Here is a 23,639-nt window from a genome sequence, read left to right as displayed (position 1 = left end):
AAAATATATTATATATAATAGTACTTCCATCACTTCACACAGCTTCAACCTTCAAGAGCAGTGGTGTTTTGTGGTTGGGGCTTCTAACTGGTTCTTTCAATCTAGTATGGTTACATAGTTCCCATCACACTAATATATTAACTTCTAGCTCCTGTATTTTATACATATATGACCTGACAGAACCTGCAACACCAAAATCCCCAGTTGGTTAAAATTCCACTGATATTGAAGGCCCTAGCTCTGAGAAATGATGGATGCTCCATTCAGAAACTAGATTAAACAAAGCACTAGGGAATATATGTTAGGGAATAGTCCTGTACTGGTCCAGGATTTAAAGTCACCTGGTCAAATTCTGCTTGAATTTCAGCCACAATCTCTTGACTGTTTAGCGTAAGGAGAGAAATATCAAATTTGCCTGCGAATAAATAGCTTTTTTATTTAGTTTTGTGGAGATGTGTCTATATATATTCAAGTACATACTTGAATATCATTTTTTTCATTACCGCCAGCATCAAAGTAGGATTGTTATAGACTTCTGAAGCCATCACAATTCCTCACTGCATAGATCGTGTTGCAAAATTTGAGCTGCTGTGAGCAGCCCCTTCTGCTTAGCCACAGAGTAAACATGTCACCTTTGTGACACATATACCCTGCCAGATGGGATCACTCTTGAGGGGAGATTTTTGGTTGGGCAGCAGCACTTTGCTATTCCTCAAAGCTGCTGCTGCTGTTCTTGTAACAAAGCAAGTGATCAAAAGAGGGGAGGAACCAGATCTGAATTGAAACTTTGTGGACTTCAAGTGATACCAAAGTGAAACGAAATCCAGAGACTTTGATGCTGTCCATTCATTTATTTACAACCCAGTAAGTACTGTACATTAAGAGCTATCATCTAACTTCTATTCCTGATTTTTACAACTGTTTAACCAGAACAAGTGTTTTTTGGCTGGATCTTAGGAGAATGCAGGAGGAGCTTTCCTCTCTACTAACACGGGCATAGTACCTCACAAACATCAATGGATTTCATCCTCCCAACATCCTCGTGAGATAGAGAAGTACTATCCACATATTATAGATGGGAAACTGAGGCACAGTGAGGCCAAGTGACTTGCCTAAGGTCACATAGGAAGTCTGTGTCCCAGCTGAGAACTGAACTCAGGTTTTCCGAGTCACAGTCCAGATCTGTAACCACCAGCTCACCTTTCTTTCCTCTCAGAAATAACAATCATAAGCTCCTTTTTTACGCGTATGCTGAAGCTACACTGTGGTTTGGGATGTAAAGGATGGAAGGACGGTCTTCTGGTTAAGACAATGGACTGGGATTCAGGAAATCTGAATTTAGTGGCCCAGCACTGGCACAGACTTCTTGTGACCTTGTGCAACTCATTTAATGTCCCTTCGCATTAGTGCTGTATCTATAAATAGGAGGTAAGAATACTTCCCTACCTCACTAGAAATTAGTAAAGATAAATTCATGATTGGTTATGAGGTGCTCAAATGCTACCACAGATGAGCAATCAAAGAAATAGCTGGTGCAAAATCTGACCTCTCCTGTACACAGGAAAAATATGAAAAAACAAGGAGCCTCTTAATTATACCATTCTGTGTGTCACTACATATGAAGTCAGCGTATTCACTGCACAGAAGTTAGGAGTTCCATATGAACTGACAGAAATGTAGCCTCTCTTCCTCCAAATGTTTTTTTTAAATCAACAAATCAACAAATCCATCAGTAAATTAAAGAGATTCTTAGTGCTGTTGGTGCTGCTGTTGTGCATAGTTTAAGTGTAACCATGCTCCACAACATATTGTGGAATAATCACAATTTGTGCAATGAGAAATACAGTAGTCAATGCTAACAATTTCATAGTTTACTTCGGGCGAGTACCCAATGCAAGCCAAAAACACCCCTGACAATGAAAAGCTGCGCTCAAAAGTCTTTGACAATTATGTAGACTTTAAAAACATGGCCCAAGACTTACCTGAGGTGCACTGGTTGCAACCAAAAAGGCATTGGTCCTTCCTGGATGATCATAATCATGCATGGCTGCAGCTACATAAAGTGCCATCAATTCTAGGGCAGGGATGTTGCCAGCTAGGCAGCCGTAACTCTCATCTGCAGGTGTGTACATCTTCGAAAACACATATCCCATATGGCCATGAGTAATTCCACTATCAGAATCTGAGCAGAAATAGAGTCCCTTACTGAGTATTAATTACTTATTGAAAATATAGACCATGAGCAAAATTGTGTGCCTGTGTGTCACAAACCCCCCCAAAACATTTGACCAAAACCAATCATCTCAGATCAGGTCTAGTATCCCAGTGCAGAAATATTGAACTCAATGATTTCTGGTATTTTGTGTATGTCCCAGCAACTTAAAAATGACTGTTACCCTAACTAGAGTTGGCACAATTGGATGTTTATTTTTTTATAATTCTGATGGATAATATCAATGTTTATTTTTAAGCATTTTTTCCCCATTTTCATTTAAATTTTCTCAGTTGTGCAAAATTCTGGGTTTTAAGCATTTTCTTCCTCTTTTTATGTATGTAAATTTTGCAGGCAATAATGGGGGAGTCAGACAATAATTATTTAGTTACTGTAGATGTTTGGATTCAAAAAGTTAAATCTTTATAAAACTGATAAACACAAACTGTCAACATCACATGTCAAAATATACATAGTAAATATCCTTAAATCAAATTCTTAGAGGTTCTCTAGCAGCATTTTTCTTACTTTGCCTATCTGTAATTTTGATTAATATCAATGAAAATATCATTAGTTTCCGTGTGTACTGTGAAATCGACGTTCACTAACATTCCCAGTAAAAATCAAACCTTCCAAGCCTAATCGTAACACTGTAAATTTATGTGCAATTAATTAATTAATTGTGAGGCATTAATCAATGACCAGCCCAGCGTTTCTTAGCTAATCCACGTTTGCATAGCATGACTCTTTGTTTCCCTCCAGTGGCCGGACCACGTAGAGATTTATGAGTCATTTACAGACTTTGAGCTAATAGATGTGGGTCTTTAAGCTCAGGCAGTGGAGACAGTCTGAGACTTCTGGAACAGATCACTTTCAGAGGCAGATACTGGACTAGCCAGACACCTGGCTAGGGTAATTCTGCTATGGTAATTCTTATGAGTGAATGTCTTTCAAAAAATGTTTTTTGTAAAACATCTCTCCACCCAAAAGATCCCAAGTGTTTATTAACAATAGGCACCAGCTCCGCTAACTTGCAGACACCACTGGTGTCATCACTTAAGTGGCTTGTAGAAAGAAAGAGCTTAAAAAGAACATGAAAAAGTAAGCTGGTCCTAGAAAGCTTACAAAAGTCTTGAATTCACATATTTTTACGTGTGAAATACTGTGCTTCTACAGTATAGTTGGGACCCTACCAAATTCATGGTGGTTCATTTTGGTAAATTTCACAGTCCTAGGATTTTAAGCATCTTAAATGTCATAGGTTCAAATATTGAAATTTCACAGTGTTGTAACCATAGGTGTCCTGACCCAAAAGGAGGTAATGAGGGGATCGCAAGGCTATTGTAGGGGAGTCGTGGTATTGCCACCCTTATTTCTGTGCTGCTGGTGGTGGTGGCTCTGCCTTCAGAGTGGGACACTTGGCCAGTAGCTGCCACTCTCTGTCTGCCCAGCTCTGAAGGTAGCGTAGAAGTAAGGGTTGCAATACTGCGACACTCCTACAACAGCCAGATTTCACAGGGGAGACTGGATTTCACGGCCTGCGAGGTGTTTTTCACGGCCAGGAATTTGGTAAAAATAATAATAAAAAATATATATAGAGAGATATACCTATCTCATAGAACTGGAAGGGCCCTGAAGGGTCATTGAGTCCAGCCCCCTGCCTTCACTAGCAGGACCAAGTACTGATCTTGCCCCAGATCCCTAAGTGGCCCCCTCAAGGACTGAACTCACAATCCTGGGTTTAGTAGGCCAATGCTCAAGCCACCGAGCTACACCCTGCACCTCCCCCAACCAATACTTAGGTAGGGCCTTAAGTATAGTTGATGGAAATCCACTGGAAAGAATTGGTCTACCACAGTTGCAAAACACAAATAAATATTCTAGCACACATTAAATATCGAATATATATTACTGAAATTGTTTGAAAGTCCTCCCTATGCAGCCTCCTCACTTGGTGATTTATCTCTCGCAAATGAAACGTACAGTATTCCACAACCCATGTCCTAAAAGAACAATATATTAAAAAGAATACCTGAATCACTTGCTGACCCATGGTCATTAATCACAGTGGGGAGTCCTGGGATAGGCTGAGTAGTAAGGTACCAAACAGCATGTAGAACATCAGTCGCATGAATTCTGTTGTGATCTATGATACAAATCCAGGCAATCGATGAGACTATTATTAAACATGCAGATTCTTTCTATCAGAGGGCACGCAGCACCATCTACTGGCTAGAACAGGGAACTTCTAGGGAGTTTCAGTTCAAGGAACAGCAAAAAACCATCAGACACTACAAGATCTGAGGACCCCTGCTTATTTTACAATTCTGTAAGTTTTCAGCTTTCCTTTTACTACTAGGTTGCTACTGGAGGGGGAGCTTTTATACACCAGGCACGAAGAGGGGAAGCAATGGGGGAGAACTACTCCCCCCCATGCAAGAGAGAAGAGAGGGAGCTTTTAGCCTAGGAATGAGAGCCCTGCTCCCTTCTACTTCCCCAGCCTTTTGTTATGCAAGTATCATCTGGTCAAAAGAAAGGGTAAAATACTGGTTCCTTTAAAATCAATGGAAAGACTCCCCTTCATGTCACGGTGGCCAGGATTTCTCCCAGTTTCTAACAATAAGAGCTTGTTTTCACTGCAACGATTAGCTTGAGTTATCCCACTAGTCTAGCCTGAGTGAGAGCAGCCACATCCTGAAACAACACTCAGGCTACAGGGTGATTGGATTAGCATCTGACCAGCTGGGCTAACTCAAGTTGTTGCCTGTAGCTGCATCCCTGCTGCATCACTAGCTTGAGCATCCGCAGCCCTTGAGCTTCAATCCACACACCCCTGGACAGGCCAGCTAGCTCAAGCTTAAAGCAAAGAGCTACTTAAATTGAGCTGGAGATTTGTGTGTGGGGATGGGAGTCAGACTAAGGACAACACTAGAGTTACATCTTGAGCTAACACCACAACAAACACAAGCCCTTATATAGATTTTGTTCAGCTCTGGTATCAATCTCCAACAATGCAACATGTAGATAAAAGGCCCTTCAAATCCGGGGGAACTTAAATGTTATATTTCTTTGGCAAAGATAATAAAATTCTGGGACAGAGTCCTAGGAATCTGAAAAATATAGCTTATATATTACTGTACAGATATTCCCAGTAAATGTATCTCAATAACTTCCAACATTTTCTATATAATAGGTATCTCTACAGTAAATCATATAGCTATACATGGGTGTATACTTGCTTCTGAATCCATAGCTAGCGAGCATAGAAGAGCTGGGATGTCTGCTGAAAGTTATGCCAGGAGTCCAGGACCACAGGTTTAAAATCACTGTTCTATAGGATCTTTTGTGTGGAAGCATATCACAGTGTGCATATCTCTAACTCAACTCTCCTGGGGAAGCGGGGGTGGGGTGAGGGAACAACCATTCCAACAAACTCCAGATAAGACTGACAATAATACCAACCAATAACAAACATGGCTAGATAGAACAGTCCCTGATACCTATAAACTCTCAAAATGGGAGCCATCTTACTACCTGAGATTTACACAGAGTTTCTATGAAGTAAAATAAAAAAACCCAAAACCAAAACCCTAAAAGACAAACAGATGGAAACGTGAGGGCAGAGTTCAGGAAGAGCCTCTGCAGAGGAGGCAATTAGCTTAGCAGTGTTGCATGTATTGACAAAATTGTGGGACACTCTTAACAATGCACAAAGCTTTGCGTACATCACATCCTGTACACCAAAAGAGGAATACTACTCTTATACATTTAGTCAAAAGGTAGGAGACAAAATGCAGCCCTTGAAAGAAGAAATGGCTGTGGTGACTAGGGAGAGGAAAGAATGTATAAAAAAATAATTACTGAACATGTCAAAAGTCAAAGACATCTGAGCAAGAGACTCTTATTTGACCTGGAGTTTTACTTACAAGGTATCTCTCGGTATCCACACTCCAAGGCATGAAAGTAATTCATGAACTCCCGCTCTGGAATCTTAAAGGCTTCAAACAGCCCCATGTCTTCAAAAAGCCTGTACGATACCTGGGAAAGGAAAACAACCACGCTGCTAAGGAGACCAAAAAAGACATCATAAAAGCTGATCCTTTAAAGTCACCGGGTCTATCCCTATTCAATATAGGATTGTTCCCTACGGCATTTTGTCATGTGAATCATCTCGTCTAGTTCATGTGGGGAAGCTACCAGTACTTCTGCTGAGACACAGTTACACAGTCAGACAGGTTGTTTAGAAATTGTTCACCAAAATGTTCCTCTTCTTTGTACTCTCTGATTGTTCTAAGCAACTTTTCTCCTTCTCCGATGGTTACCCTCTTCCAATACATGTACCTGGTTATATTCCTTTCTGGTGACACTTGGCCAGCCTAGATATTATCATCAGTTTTAAGTGCCCCAAAATGTGCTAGGTGCCTCACAAAAAAACATAACAAAACTCAAAAACACGGAAGAGATTTACGAAGACTGATAGGAATTAGCATCTCTGCAAATCTGCCCCATATAGCCTATCCCAAAGAGTATGCAATGACAATTGTTCTGCTCTTTGTCTAATCATTTAAAACAGATGAAAGGAGAGGAAAAGAAGAAGCCAAAGGTGTCAAATAAAAAGTCAGCCTAAAAAATCAGTCACTTTTTTTTTTGTAAACCTTGTCGGTGAAATGAAAGAAGTGAGTTTTCAGGAGGGATATGACTGAAGGGAAGGAATTTTCAGTAGGGAAGGCATCCAGAGAGCATTCTTACAGAGTATTTTAGAAGAGGAGTCAATCAGGGTATTCAATCTGGTAGCAGTGGTGGAGTGAAGAAGTTGATGGGGGAATATAATAGGAGACCAGGTCAGCGAGGCAGACAGCAGCTATCATATGATGTAGGGGCTTGAAAGTGACAACAAATTTCAACTTTATACAAAGTGCAATGGGACCTAATGAAACGACTATGTTAAGTTCTTCCAACTTCCCTTTTGAAATTAGCCTCTTCATTAATTGTTCTTGTCATGAGGTGCCCAGAACCAAATACTGCATTCTTTGTGTGGTCTCACCAGAGCTGTATCAAGGAGAGACACTTTGCATATGCAGTTCCAAAATCATAGTGGCCTTTGTTTCAACATAGCACAACTGAACCTAAATTAAGCTCCTATCAACTGCTGCATATTTCAGCATATCGTGTGTATGAACTGGGATCTATAATCTACACTGATGGGTGTGGTGTACCCAAGTTTTAACAAACAAACTCTGAATATCCGACCTTCCCATTGAACTCAGTGCTGCCAGCCACGAGTCTGTCCCAAACCCTTGGGAGGGGGCTGGGCATCCACTAGGGGGGCTCCTCTAGCTTCTCCTGCCCAATTTGCCCCACACCCAGGGCCCAACATAGCTAGTAACTCATCTACCTGAGTTACCAGCTCTTGTCTCAGACCTTCCCAGAGGTATTGAACACTGAGTGACAAGAACCCTGCATGTGACTTCAGTGGTGTGCTGAATATCTGGCCTTCCTAGAGAATTACAATTATTTTAAAGTAACTGATATGAATTTACAATCTGAGCTATCGTCAAGTTTTACACTAGGAATTTCTTATAAAGCAGAATTTCTGCGTGGACTAATTCTGAATGATTCTAGCAAAAAGGAGAAAGGGTGACCAGTCAAAGGGTGCAGCAGAGAGCGCACAAATGTAGTTTCTGACTCCACACACAAGGGATCTCTCTGTTATCAAGTGTCTGCCACTTGTGCTTCTGGTGGTAGCACCTCTGCACTGACCAGCTGCTACTTGAAATATATGGGGTGCCAACAGTACCATGTTCGATATTAGTACCCAGAAAGGGGGTGGTAATGCTGGTCAGTGTCGGAGTGGCGACACCAATGAAAGCCAAAGCCACAGAAGCTGCTGGCAGTACTGCTGTAAAGGACACAGCAGAGCTGCTTGAAATAGAGCTATTCCAGTGCAGAGACCAGCACTTTAAGTATTGGACCATCCCTCTTAGAACTCAGAGTCCGAACAAGACAAAAATATATAGCAGAACCATCAAAAGAGGGGTACAAGTCTTTCTTCAGTTATAGGATATTTAGAAACCTGAGGACACCAAATATGGAAAAGAGCACTCCTAGAGAACTTCTTAGCCATTTCTGTAGCTTGAGTTTCAATGGCAACTGGAGATTGGTAATGGAAAATCCCTGTGCATCTCAGTTCTGGAGGCTAACTGTAGGCAGTAGGAGTGTGGGTGATGTGATGGGCTCAGGGCAATGTTAGTGCAAGAGTTCCAGGCGCCTGTCAGGATTAGCACATGTCTGCCCTGAACCGAAAACATGCTTCTTAAAATCTCTGATTGCCACTGGGGACAGGAAGAGAACGGCAAAAAAAAGGAGATTACTCTTCTTTACATGAACCCCTCATTCTCTAACCCAGGGGTCAGCAACCTTTCAGAAGTGGTGTGCCGAGTCTTCATTTATTCACTCTAATTTAAGGTTTCGTGTGCCAGTAATACATTTTAACATTTTTAGAAGGTCTCTTTATATAAGTCTATAATATATAACTAAACTATTGTTGTACGTAAAGTAAATGAGGTTTTTAAAATGTTTAAGAAGCTTCATTTAAAATTAAATTAAAATGCAGAGCCCCCCAGACCGGTGGCCAGGACCCGGGCAGTGTGAGCGCCGCTGAAAATCAGCTCGAGTGCCACCTGCAGCACACGTGCCATAGGTTGCCTACCCCTGCTCTAACCAGAGAACATAATAAAGTCACACCAAGAAGCTAGTCTGTGATAGGTTATTAACTATTCAACCCCCTCTATATTGCTCTCTCTCACCTTTCTCTATGTTCTATTGTTCTCTAGTTCCCTACCCTATCGATCGCTTCCTAGTTTTCTTCAACCTAACCCATACCTAATGCCTCCTTACTTTTATTTCCCTCAACATCTTCCTCCTCTGTGGTGCAGCCATAAGAAAGAGCATGGAAATGGAAAGAGAGGATGACATTTTACATGTATTCTCTGGGTAAAAATTTCAACAGCATCTAACTGATTTAGGTCACTAAAAGTGACTTAGGCACATAAGAGCCTTAGGCCCATTCACTTGCACTTTTGAAAATTTTACCCTGTGCATTTAATCCTTAAGGAACCCCAAGTGCTTTACAAAAATAATATCAAAATCCCATGAGGCTTATGTACGCAGAAAAGGCCCCAGAGCATCTTAAATACAGTAAGTTGCACTGGGGTCAGCAGCACACGAAAACTGACACAGGAGGTTTCCCCAGCCCTGTGTGCGCTCCAACAAAATTACTCAAGACCTGTGTTCCCTCTAAGCTGTGCGGTCACCCAGGAATAAATTGCCTACGGATGTTGTGGAATCTCCATTATTGGAGATTTTTTAAGAGCAGGTTAGACAAACACCTGCTCTTAAAATAGTTTAGATAATCAGTCCTGCCACGAGTGCAGGGGACTGGACTAGATGACCTTTAAGTCCCTTCCAGTTCTACGATTCTATATCTAGGTTTTTTGTTTCTACTGGTGGTGCACATTCTGCACATGGATGGAGAAAATTAGAGCAAACATTGCTCAGGACAGGCATCTGCAGCTCTCTAAAGAGAGGAGGATTATGGTTAGGCCAGATGCATAGCCAGTGGGTCTATGCACTGCATAAATCAGCTAGGCAAAACCCTATAAGAGGGAGCAACAGGCTACCTCTACCTATGCCCTAAGGTATGCAGTGTTGTTGTAGCCCTGTTGGTCCCAAGCTATTAGAAGGACAATGTGGCTGAGGTAATATCATGTATTGGACCAACTTCTGTTGATGAGAGAGGCAAGCTTTTGAGCTACACAGAGCTCTTCTTCAGGTCTGGGAATTGTGCTAACTACTTATGCTAAAGTATCTGTTCAACCTTGAAATTAACTGTGACACTCTTAGTACCTTTCCCAGACCTGAAGAAGAGCTCTGTGTAGCTCAGAAGTTTGTCTCTCTCACCAACAGAAGTTGGTCCAATAAAAGATATTACCTCACCCTCCTTGTCTCTTTATGCCCTATGGTAGCAGCCAGAACTGAACTGTGCAGGCAGCTTGACCAGCAGGGTCCAGGATTTCCAAACACAGCATGGAACTCCATTTGCCTCTCTTGGATCATGGCTGAGTTGACCCAGCCAGGATTCAAACTTGCAGCTACGAGGAAACGAGATATTTCAAACCTTAGTCTTAGATCACTGAGCCATGGAAGGCGAGCGGAACAAAAACCAGGAAAGAAAAGACACTAGTTGCTACTGTCTATCTAGTTCATTGTATCTTTTATCCCATACCCCTGTGGGAAAAGAGGAATGGTAGAATATTAATCTGCAGATTTTAATCTTATTGATTCATACAACTGTTAGGCAGGTATTTTTAAAAACTGCATGCCTTATAAGGTGGTTATTTTTCCCCCTCTGAATTTCCAGCACTGATTTAGGTCAGAGGGGAAGGTTTCAAAATAATTCTGAAGAAGTTGACTGGACTGGGAAGGGGTGGAAGTGAATGGTATCTAGTTCCCAGCAGCTTTTTGGAGAGAAATGGTCTGCTCTTCCAGGCACCAAGAAGGATAAGCAGCCAAGCAAGGCATTCAGACACAAGAAAGCATGAAAGATCAAGGCAAAGGGACATTTATTTCCTGGTACTTATAGCTTCTTGGCCATCGGAAAATCTGGATACTTTGGCAAAATAATTATTGCTGTTTTAGTTGTTATGTACTCTTTATTATAAACTTATTTTTGACTTTTTTCCTCCAATGGCAAATGTTGCCATATCACCTGATGGACAATCACACCCTGGCTTACTAAACAACACCTTCTCCTTTCTTCCTATCTTCTGCTTGGGTTTGGGGTTTAGGGGCAGTTCATCAAGCTGAAGATCAGGTCAGATCAGGTCAGATTCTTATGGTTTGGCTTAGCGCTATGGATCACACATTATCATCACCATTGGTCCTGACTGCATAAGGCTTCCTAGTTAGAAAACAGCTGTATGTGCCATATTGCCAACGTGCTCAGTACACTTTTTATTCTTAGGAATAAATAAATTTCAACACCTGCCCTTTGTTTGCAAAGTGGTGTTACTTCCCTCTCCCCTCCCTTCTGCCTTTTTTCCTCCCCTCTATGAAAAACTTAGTGCTTAAATGCATAATTTATAAATCTAATGCTTCTGGCATCTGTTAAAACAAAAACAAATGCTTCCAGTGAAATGATTTTTAATGGACGTTTCTTTCAAAGAGGGAACTCATTATTTACATGTTGCTCAGTATAACCATCTTCTATGTATTACTTATTACAGGCACATGGACAGTGCCCATCCCAACAGTAGCTGTGCATGCTGTGTACAGCTAAATAAATACATTCCCCTGTACAGGAACCTAGAAGCCTAGGTTCCCATCAGCATCAAGACAAAATAAATCAGAGACAAGACGATACGGGAAACCGAACAAGTACTCATGCAAAAATTTGGCCAACCAGGCAGGTGCTACAATGCTTTCAGAACCTTGACACTGTAGATTTTCCTAGAATCTGAGCCCTGGCCCATCATTTTAATCCACTTGCAGTTTGGTAATGGTCAAAGGAGAGATTATTCCACTTCAAGCTATACATTTTTTTCCAAGCTCACCTACTCCACCTTCCTTTCTAAAGCAAACTGGTTTCTTCCCTACAGGAATTACAATTAGAAGAGCAATAAGCATAAATTAAGGCATTATGTAGCTCCGTGGCTTGTTGTGAAGCTGCAATTTCAGTTGGAGAGTTTTGCTGTTCCATTCTGAAGTGAGATTTTTTTTTCTGTGAAGGTCTTTCTATCCCTTTGTTTACAGGTTTGCCTGTGCTGCATTTAAGTGCTTTCCATTGTACTTAGCAAGAATGCTTTTATTGTCAAAGTTGTGTGGGGTCTTTTTTAAATAGTGGCTAAATCAATTTAACATTCCACAAATAAGAAAGAGACATCTCAAGTAGCCTTAAAAATGCTAGGCCAGCATTTGCTTTCTAAGCCAAACACCCGCCTGGGGGAACATGTCAACTCCTCTTTGTTCCACCTCATAAATTTTGGATTGTGGGGCATGCATAGTTAATTCCTCTTGTTAATTTCCTTTCTTTCTATTTTTTTTTGTTTAAAGATGAGACTATTTAATTGTGGAAAGCAGAGAATAAATCAGTGATGCGTTTATTTGCCTTTGTTCATTCCACTTTAAAGACATACTGTGATATAAATTACACATCAGAAAGTCAACCTGTTCCCCAGTTTTTAAAAAAAAAAATTGCTTATTTCATTCAGTCACCATGCTTCCTTATTAGTTGGGGACATCTTCATTTTTAAACCCAAATTTAATCTTGTGCCACTCTGGTCTTGGGTTATCCCATTTACATTAATGTTAATGTAAATTATTGATATCAGAAATGCTGAAGCCTGAAGTTGAGGATACAACTGTTGTTTATACTAAATAAATTAATTCCAAGTTTTTGAAGCACCTCAGATTGATTTTTTCATATCCCTCATTTTGCATCTTTGCCCCTCACCATGCCCCACTATTTGGGCTTTGGCAGGTGACAATTCACTCATGGTGTGGACAGTGATGACATCTTCAAGCAGGTTTTCTGAACACTCAGGGTCTGCGGGTAGAAGCAGAAGGGGGAAAAACAAAAATGGCAGCGGTGGAGGGTAGTGATTACTGAGAAGTGGGGACAACAGGGGAAAACAGCTGGGGGAAGTGTGTCATTTCACATTCTCTCTGGTAAGAAGTGCTATACAGATATATATGCACAACCAAAAAAATTTGTTTACATCTCCAGTTGTTCGGTGTTTCATAGAGAAAATGTTTACGTATAAACAGACAGAAAAATAGCAATAATATATAGTGAAAAGCAAGAGTGCCTATGTATTGGCCTTACTGTTGTTGTAACACATACCAAAAAGATATAGAATCAAAATTCTACTCTCTATATTCTGTCAATTGTAGGACCTTCTAAATGATCACCAAAACACAGCGTAGGCTTTCCTCTTACCCTAGAAGGAACCCGGAATATTGGCAAGCTGGTTTTGCACAGCTGTTACATGCTGAAGTACAGGCTGGGGTTGCTGACAAGGAAATAACTCACAGAGTAAATCCTAATGTCACTCTGAATTTAATCAATCATCTTTCCTGGTTGGCTTTTGAATTAGCCGTATGCAGCTGAATAATCATCAACAACCAAGGGACTAGGACTTGATTTAGCATTAATTGGAGCTTGTTACACTGAGGGCTGGTTAGCTCCTTAACCTCTGTGTGTATAATGTGAGACAGTTAAACTTGATTAACACATTCACTGCTTTCCAGCAGCCTCCCGCACATACTACTTTGTAAAGAGATACTCTATCAGTCGAAACCCAGTTTGTTTTTGGGGTTGTGTCCTGAATATACATTATACACTTCCCCTGTTGACTAAACCGTTATCCCACTACAAGAGAAAATGGCCAGTTTGTCTCTGTGCCATCAAGAGGTGAACGACAGAGAAGAAAGCCTGGCCAAGAAAGTGGTGATGATTATAGGGGTGTCAATTGTACTGTGTAAATAAAGGTGTAAATAAAGGTTGTGTCAGCACCTTCATTCTACTTGGAGGAACAAATGAAAAGTTGGCAGTTAAAAAGGAACCTTAGCAGGTTATCACCACCTGATTCAGATCTTTATTAGGTGGAGTAGAAGTATTTACTGCCAACATGTTGACTCTTTAAAAGTGAGGTACAGGGGCAAGATAGTAGGACCAGATTTTTTCCATGAATCTTGGTCTCATGTACGGCTTGACTAGGATTTGCAATGTAAGAGAAGACCAGACCTACTCTTTTCAGTCAGCTGCCTCTTTGTGGCCCTCTTTGCCTCATGTGATAGACTCAATGCAAAATCCCACAAGACAGCAACCTGAAGATGGTGGCAGCAGCAGCAGCAGCTTTTCGAGTCATAGTTGAAGGTACAGTGGGTCAATATGCATTTACATTTCTTTTCAGAGACAAGACTGGGGGAGAAGGAAGTAGAAGGAGACCTTTTAATGGTAATGGATTTGTGGAATTAGCTCAACTGCTGCGACCATGGAACTTTATGGCAGGATTTCCCAGTTCCTGTGCTGCTGTAACTTACAGGGCCCATCACATTTTTAAAGCTCTATTTTAGTCTGTATCAGTCTATGCACACACAGTACACTGGGACTGCACATCCAACCTGCCTGTACAAAACATGCTTCTTACCTGGCTGAGGATCCGACCGCATTTCTTTCCTATTTTTTCCACCAAATCAAAGACTGGGAAGTTCCAATTGTTTAGCTGATCCATAAGGGAGTCCAAGTTGTCCATGACAAGAGGCTCTGGGGCAAGGATAGGTTTGTCCTGCACCAAGAATCAGAAGAGAGAATTCTGATAGATCACAGACTTATGAAAACTCAAACTAAAGAGGTAAAAGTGCTATAAATCTAGGGCCAAAATTAACCACTGGCATAAGCAGGTGCCATCTCATTGAATACGCTTGTTTCCACCATATCTTAATTTAGCCCTTCTACTTTATAATTTTTGTTAAGCTGGAATTGATAGGCAATCCTGGAAATGAAAGACTAGTCTCTGATTATTCCAACTGCAGAGAGGTCCTTCACTTTTATTGTAAAACTTGCATTGGGCAGAAGAAAACATATTCATTTGTTATTTCCATATTGTGGACTGCTAGAGACTAACAACAGGATTCAGGCAACAAATTCCAAGCTAGTTTTACAGTGAATAGAAATGTGTAAGTAACATTCACAGATAATAAAATAATATAATAAGAGAGAGACACTGAAAAGAAACCTTTTTTGAAATCTGAAAGAAGTCTCACCCTTTCCCTGCCTCCTACTCTTTACTCTCTCACAGATCTTCATTTTCAAGTAATGACTGGAAGTGGAAACAAAAGAACCCCAAAACCTCCAGAAAAATCTCTTCTCTTGGCATATCCAGCTCTGACCAGAAGCAGAGATTGCTAGAAATGAGAGTTTTCTAGTCTAATTGCACAGATTTAAGGGGCTTTAAAATTTTGATTAAACATTAAAACATTTGCTTGCTCATTTGAACCAAACTTACAACTCACTACAGTGGTCCTATGAAATATCAGCATATACCAACATTAGTCTCAGAGTATATGGTACATGATGTACAAATGTCTTTCCCTATATTTAGTACAGGAAATAACTATAATAATTGTGTAGTACCCTTTGGCAAATGTTAATTTTTAATGGTGACCACTGTATATGCTAAACAAGGTTACAAAGTTTACTAGGCCATTAAAGTGTTTACATGGCTAATCAGAAAGACTGTGCACATTGTACTGGTAACATACACAAGATTATTTCCATACCTGACAAGCAAAATTTTCAAAAATGTGTGCTTAAAGCTAGAATCCTAAATTCATATTAGGTATCAAAATAGGTGGCTTAATTTTAAAAAATGCTAAGCACTCAACAGCTCCCACTGATCTGAATGGGTGCTTATTATTAATGGAGATATCCTATCTCCTAGAGCTGGAAAGGACCTTGGAAGGTCATCAAGTCCAGCCCCCTGCCTTCACTAGCAGGACCAAGTACTGATTTTGCCCCAGATCCCTAAGTGGCCCCCTCAAGGACTGAACTCACAACACTGGGTTTAGTCGGCCAATGCTCAAACCACTGAGCTATCCCTTCCCCCCTTTCTAAAGCTTAGTGCTTTAGAAAATCAGATCACCTATTAAAAGATACATAAATGTGGACATGATCCTAATTTATGCAATTATTTTTGAAAATCTTGTCCAGGGTCTTTAGACTGCATCATTCTTTCCCAAAGTCTTGAGCTGTATTAGAATAAAGTATGAAAGCCTTATTTAAAACAATTGTGAACTACCTCAGGTGGTATTAAAGGGTGCAACATGATAGTCTCAGGCGCGTACGTTCTGCAGACAGATCCCTTCCGCATCTGGTCTTTAGAGCAATCTGTCTCGTCGTCATTTTGTACAATATCGCTGCTGTCACTGTTGTTGGTTTCATAGTCAGAGGTGGCTTGAGCTGGATCATCTATAATGCAAATTGGACTGTTTTGAGAACTGTAAGACCCTACTAAAAGGCATTCTCTCTGACCATCTGAGTAATACCAACATGATCTCTGACTCACATACATATGTGCTGCTTGGCTAGGGCTGAAATCTGACAGTCTATTCAACTGCACTGAAAGAGGTACCCTTGCAGGGTCTGAAAACTGGGACCACAGAATGAAGAATGAGGAAACCCTGAGGACTAATATTAGGATGGGCCAAATTAGGTGACAGAGTGAGACCACATTTATTGCATATTTTTAACCCTCTAAAACTGAGTTAATGCAGAGCTTATTCAGATTTCTCTTTATAAATACTTTGTGCCACGCATGGTATATTTTTAATATACACAATTATTTTTACAGTATATGGAGTAAGTGCTGCCCTGGGATGAATACGGCTCTCCCTGAAGTTACTGAAAACCCCAAGCACCTACATCTGAAGGCTGAATTTAGCTTCATGACTAGATATAAATATACAGATATTCTACTTCCTAGATCCTGAGCAAGAGTTACAGTTCGAGGTGTAAATTAGATAGAGAAATGAAGCTGACAGAAAGAACAGCGGCTGATAGAAAAGTCTGCAATGGAAGAAAGTATTAAAATTTTAGAAATAATATTTTTCTGGATAGAAAAAGTGATAGGATTTCCAAAAGCCTATTTTATCCCAACTCTTGTAAAAATAAAAAGTGATAGAATAAAATACTGCTGTGCTGTCTGTATCCTTCAAAACAACATTACCACGTACAATGATGTGATAAACAGCCTGAAAAGCAACTTCCAGGGTCTATGTGTTACTGAATCATTTACACTTAAAATTCACGAGTAAACATTCACACAATAAACGCTACATAATGTGCAGCTTCTGGATATCTAATATGGAGAGGAAATCAACATACAATTACCTTACCGAGGCATTAACTTTTGCTATATTCACAGGTTTCAAGGCCAGAAGGGACCTTTGTGATCATCTAGTTCGGTGGTTCTCAAACTTTTGTACTGGTGACCCCTTTCACATAGCAAGCCTCTGAGTGTGACTCCCCCCCTTATAAATTAAAAACACTTTTTATATATTTAACACCATTATAAATGCTGGAGGCAAAGCAGGGTTTGGGGTGGAGGCTGACAGCTTGCAACTCCCCCGTAATAAACTTGTGACCCCCTGAGGGGTCCCGACCCCCAGTTTGAGAACTCTTGATCTAGTCTGACCTCCTGTATAACACAGGCCATAGAAAGTCCCCAAAGCATTCCTAGAATAGATCTTGTAGAAAAATACCCACTCTTGATTTAAACATTGTCAGTGACATAGAATCCACCACAACCCTAGATAAATGGTTCCAACGGTTAATTACTCTCACAGTTATAAAATTGTGGAGGCGGCGTGTCCAGTTCCCAGGCCAGACACATGCCTGTACCCATCCCTAACTCACCTCTACACTGCACACTCCTTTCAGCAGCATGTACAGTACATAAACTATATGCCCCTCTAGATGGGCATAAATAGCAGTGTAGACAATAAGACACTGCTGAGGTGAGTAGAATAAAGACATGCCTGAACCCTGTGGTATATATACCCGGGTATGTACCCAACACGACCCTCTACATGCCCAAGCAGTGCCTCTCACATCTACACTGCTACTTCAGAAGTGAAATGTTCCTGCAGCAGGAAAAGGCTCTGGCAGTTCCCTGCTGCTGAGCATTTCCACGCTGCTTCCTCTCTGCCAGAGCCTTTCCTTGCCACAGTGAAAGGCAGTAGCGGGGGAAGCTCTCAGAGCCTTTCCCCACTGCCTCCCTCCTGCCAGAGCCTTTCACTGACACATGTAGCTACATAATGCAGTGTGGACATAGCCTGCTTTTCACTGAGGCGTGTAGCTACACATATCCTACACAGTGCTGCCAGTGGTGTGCAGTGTAGACATAGCTGTAACGTGGCTTCAATAGAGCCAGCCTGCCAGAGTCACCGTGCCTTGAAAGGGATTTCCTGGCACGGAAGGGTCTCCGTGGTAACATGAATATGGCCTATGCTGCATTAACCCTTCTGCAGGTTGCCCACAGAATTGGCAGGGCCAGGAATATATCTCTACCCACCCTCTTCTCTGTTGCAGATCCCTGGACTTGAGGAGGCTGCTGAAATAACAGTTGACACCTCCAGACACTCACAACCAACTGTTGCATGGAGAATGTCTTAAGGGGATGGTCTTGGCCTAGGACTGTTACTGTTCCAAAGGAAAGGAAATACAAACATAATTCCTGTGATCTCACCTATGTACTACCGCTGTATTAAAAAAAAACAAAAAAAAAACAAAAAAAAAACAGACATGTCTACACACTCCCTCAACAACCACATTTTAGAGGAACAACTTTTTTGATTTTACAACCAGAAAATTACCTGTTCTGGTCAGGGCATGTGTTGTCCCATCACCTCTCTCCAGCGCTCCAGTGCCAGAACCTATTTGGCTATACGGTCTGCCACAGCTGGAACACAATATTAAAGAATATGAACATTAAAGAATCATGTAAATTAAGAGGAAAAGTCATCTAGACCATTTCTTGATCCTTGCTGCTAGTACAGGATTATGCCCTACCATATAACCTACAGTCCTTTGTGCAGTCAAAGGACAAATTCACAGGAATGCTCTGATTTTTTTGTTGGGTGCCAGTATTGCAAAAGGCAGCCATAAACACAGCTTAACCAGCCAGCTAAGCTGGGTTTAGAGCTGCTTGAATTACCAGTGTGGTGCAAAGGAGGCACATCATATCAGTGAATCCCACCCCAATATGATTTTTTAAAATATGTTTATTATTTTCTAAGTTTACAAGTACAAAAGAGCAAATTGAAAATATAACACAATTACACTATTAAAAGCAGTTTTTTTTTACTTTCATAGCTTGACATGGCAAGCACCAAGATGCAGGAGCTATGAACTGCCAATCTTAGAAGTGTCAGGGGTCAGCCCTGGCACAAATTAAGCACTGAATTCAGGGATATCAAGTGAAAACAGAGTGCAAAGGAAGGCAAAAGTGAGCACACTGTTAAGACAGTCTGTAGGAAACCTGGAGCCTGATCCAAAGCCCTTGGAGTCAAAGGAAATCTTTTAAAGATTGCAAAAGTGTAGACCCACTAAATCGACCCCCCGTGGATCGGTCGCCACAGCATCGATCCTTGGTAAATGTAGACAAGACCTAAGTTAAAAAAACAGAGATCCTATGTACGTTATCGGTTTTATCCCATTTAAAAGTGCTTATCAAATTCAAATTGGGTAAACGTCCAAATAATGAGGGCCACAAAATTGGACAATGTGGATGACGTTAAATGACTTATTGATTTGTGATGCTACAGCATTTACGAAAGCTGGCTGGATGGTTTTATTGCCAACTAGCCTGACACACTTCACTCAGGTGTGGAGTATAAGACAAGCAGAACTAAAACCAAGTGCTGAATATATCCCACTAATCTCCTGGGCCTGGAGCACACTGAAGACAAGGGAAGTCTTCTCATTGACTTCATCTGACTGTGGATCCAGTCTCCAATGAGCAGCGGCCTTATAAGTGCTGGTCAGTGAGAGAGAGCAGGGCTACTAACTCTTGTAAGTTTTTTGTTTGCGTTTAATGTATAATTATGTACTCTTTTCTTCACTGTTTTTACCTCATATACCACGAACACATAGTAGCTTACACTCTGAATATCCAGGCTTGAGAAAATTTACTACTACTACTGATGCAACCAACTCCAAGTGACATTCTCTTGTGGGATAACCCAATCTGTCTCCCTTAGCTGTTTTTTCTATATTATATTTATGTTAGCAGTGGGTACACTATTTATGTGCTGGGGTTCAGCTTGTATCTGCAGAAGTGACATCTGTATACCAGTAACAAGTAAACTGTTATTGTTACAGATGATTCTGCAACAGTGTTCTCAGTAATGACGATACTTATTATTAGTATTTTAATGGATGGCATTTATATTTGCGTTGACAACACTGATATTTTTGGCTGGGGTACCAGTTGAGTTTAACTATATGTTTATTCCAAAACCTAAATGTTTTGTTTAAAAAACCAGGTAAGGCTGCTAAATGCCAACAATGTAGTTACTTATCACAGCAACTACTTGCAGCCTCAGCTTTGAGTGTCCCTACCTAACTCCACACACAGCAAACTCCATCGACAAATAATAAAAACAGCACTCATCTAAAGTCACATGAATAAGTCAGTCAGAAAAAACACTGACGATTTTCGAGAAATAAATGAAATAAACCCCTGGCACTGAGCTAGCACGTCAACACTTTCTAGCATCTAATCCAACATTATCTCAAATGAAAGAGACCCCTATTGTAGAGTGTTCTCTTCTCATTGACCCCAGGTCACAAAAATGTAACTGCTGAGATCAAAACTAGCAATGTGATGAGCTTGACTGTGTTCATGCCAATCTCCAACAGGGTTGACACACTTCACACCATGATACTGAAATTTCTCACAGTGTTGCATTGGACACACATTGCTGAGTCCATTATTCATGTTTCACTTCAACTAAGTCTTTTTGGAGACATGAAACAACAGTACTTCCAGGTGGTGACCACCCAAGTTAGAAGCTGTGTTCTCTTAGAGTAACTAAGCGTCACTTAAAGTATGGTATTACTACATTGTTTTGTAATATTTGGCAGTAGCAACAGACGTCTTAATTGCAATTGCGTCTTTAAAATAATAACCACCATTACTATTCTGTGTATTTGTCTCCACCTCTGGAAGGATATAATCCATTCAGTCCATCTTGAGGCCAAGCCCACAGCAATGCAGACTTTAGTTTAATTATATCTAGTATTGTGCTAGTTATATGTACTGTGTAACGTAGTAGAAACTGTGCATTTTGAAAATGCTAAAGGCAAAGAGCTAGTGTGGCAGCAATACATTGGGCACAACTATAAAATGTACCTGGGACAGGGGAATGGAGGATGGACAGTCCATTTGAATTTCAAGTACAATAGTTTATCTAAAACATTTAAGCTTTTGCCAGCATCAGAAAAATTGACCCATTGTGGATCTTTGGTCCGTACTTTTCCAAATCCTAGGTGGCTGACTCTTATCTCTTAAATAAGGTTTGTATATTGAAAAACTGGAACATGACCCCGAAGTGTGTGTTATTGTGACTAGAGTGTGGCATGAAAAACACATTTCATTAACATGAAAATTTAGATGAAAGAAAATCACAGATCGATTGTCTATAAATCAGACTACATACTCAACATAAGTAAAAGCTTTTAATTGCAGTTAATCGTTTTGAACTATAAAAATACTGTGTAGCATTGAACTAAACCATTACCGGCGTACAGTAAACTGCTTCAATGTGGGAAAAATTATATCAATACGCTGTGCTGAAGTAAATCAAGAGTATGGGCAAGAAAAAGGGAAAAACAAGCAGATGTCTATCAAATTAACATCTTACCTGCTACAGATAACAGGGGGGCCCACAATCTGCTCTGAAAGGTCTGGTGCGCTCTGAGTAGAAGTTAGAACCTTGTGTGGTTTCAAGGTCTGCTTGGTGTCCGTGTCGGTAGGGTCTGGGAATTGCACAGAAGAGGTTTTGCCAGTGGGACTTGTGGCTGGGGTTCCCTGAATAGGTGAGTGGCACGGGGAGGTAAGAGGTGAAATGTTTGGCGGGATACCTAGCAAGAGAAAACAGTTTCTTCAATTCAAAAAAGTCAATATACAGATATATCAATTCACTGTATGCAGAGAGAATTACTTCCAAAATACACAGAGTAATACAAAAAAAGTCTCCACACAGGGGCCAGGACTCTGCCAGCATAAATCAGAAAAACTTCACTGACTTCAATAGAGCTATGCCAACTACTAGCTTTACATGTTTAGGGTATATTCCCCTTTGATAAGGGCATACAAGCAGTATACACAAATGAAAGAACACGGTAGGAAAATAAGGGGAAGCAGCATGGTCCAGAGTATATGGCAACAGACTGGGAGTCGGGAAACTTGGGTTTTATTCCAGGTTCTGCCATATTGTCTGATACTGGGCAAACCACTTAATATCTTTACTTTATAGATGGGAAAATTGAAACGCAGAGACAAAAATGCTTACCTGCCTTTGTAATGAACCCAGAGTTCTACATATGAGTAGGTAAGTGATAAGCCAAACAGTGATATTTTAAAATAAGGATAATATATTATCCTTTCATCTTAAAGGATTCCAACATTTTTAGAAACTTGAGAAGACACATGCTCAAGCACCACTGAGATATAGTTGCCTCAGTTGTGGCGCAGAGGCGAGTACCACTGGGATGAAGTGCAGCACCCAAACTAGTGCACAGATGGGATGTGACAGGGTTTAATGTGGCCTTTGTGGCTCCCAACAACTGGCCCTGTGGTCCTCCTACACCCCACTCCAAGAAGCAGCAAAGTGACTGGAAAGAAGCAGTGAAGATGGGTCCTCTAGGCCTATCTAGAGAGACCTGAAGGAAGCAGCCAATCAGAGCCCGGCAGACTCAGATAAAAGGAGATGTAGGGCCTTATCAGGTCAGTTCCTGGCTGATTTGCTTAAACTGGATTTGCAGGGAGAGAGAGGACCTAAGAATGTTAACCCTGAGATAAGGGTGAAGCTAAAAGGGGCCCAATAGGAAAGGCCCATGGAAGAAGCAGCAACAAACTGGAATCGAGCAGTGTGAAGATGCTATTTATACAATCCCTGGTCTGGAACTCAGCATAGTGGGTGGGCCCAGGTTTCCCTACCTGTCATAGGCAGAGTGGTGTAAACCCTGGAATGGGTTCATTTGGACTTTGTGATTTGGCTGGAGGCATGCAAGACCCACCATGGTCATCTGCAGGGGGAGCCAGAAGCAAGAAAAGTACTGCAATACTACACCCAGTCCCCCATTACAAGGGGGCAAGGAGACATTCTCAGCCAAGACCATTGGGGTAAACCCTTACTCGTCATGATGCACCCATAGCAGAAAAAACCTTAAAGTCTCATACAAAAGATTCACGAACAATAAACTGCAAGGACGTAAATGTGTGTATTTTAGAAAGGTGAAGTGCTGAGTCAACCTGGCTGGAAATTGTACCTGAGGTTACACGAAATGTCGCGCTTTCAGATCTACTAAGCCATATTTCTCATGCTCAGCCACCCAGTTTTTTTAGCATGTTTATTTTCAGGTATACAGAAAATGTTATTTTTACTTGTTTAGCACAACACAAACGTTCAAACTACCTAAACATATTTTTGGTAAAACAGTCATCTCTGAATTAGAAAATAATTTTGATTTAAGATTATGAAGCATTAACCATAATAGTAAAAATTTTTGATGTTTGCATCTTTCTAGAAATCCACATATCCTCAATGTGTCTTTTTGATGTCCTCTATCACTTTAAAGGAG

The 23,639-nt window shown here is 40.8% G+C and overlaps 1 protein-coding gene across 4 annotated transcripts in view; it reads right to left on the bottom strand.

Annotated features, from left to right (window-relative positions):
- The window catches only part of PDE3A (phosphodiesterase 3A), a 351,301-nt gene that overhangs the window by 15,359 nt on the left and 312,303 nt on the right, over positions 1-23,639 (bottom strand). For all 4 annotated transcript variants that reach the window (XM_044992877.1, XM_044992896.1, XM_044992887.1 and 1 more), the window contains 7 exons: positions 21,698-21,917; positions 18,647-18,732; positions 16,072-16,241; positions 14,422-14,559; positions 6,139-6,250; positions 4,245-4,358; positions 1,983-2,182 (listed from right to left, as the gene is read on the bottom strand). In XM_044992877.1, coding sequence (XP_044848812.1) covers positions 1,983-2,182; positions 4,245-4,358; positions 6,139-6,250; positions 14,422-14,559; positions 16,072-16,241; positions 18,647-18,732; positions 21,698-21,917 — 1,040 coding nt within the window. The remainder of the gene's footprint in view (positions 1-1,982; positions 2,183-4,244; positions 4,359-6,138; positions 6,251-14,421; positions 14,560-16,071; positions 16,242-18,646; positions 18,733-21,697; positions 21,918-23,639) is intronic.

Source organism: Mauremys mutica, chromosome 1, assembly GCF_020497125.1.
Source record: "Mauremys mutica isolate MM-2020 ecotype Southern chromosome 1, ASM2049712v1, whole genome shotgun sequence".
Lineage (NCBI taxonomy): Eukaryota > Metazoa > Chordata > Testudines > Geoemydidae > Mauremys > Mauremys mutica.
This window is presented reverse-complemented; position numbering and strand designations above follow the sequence as displayed.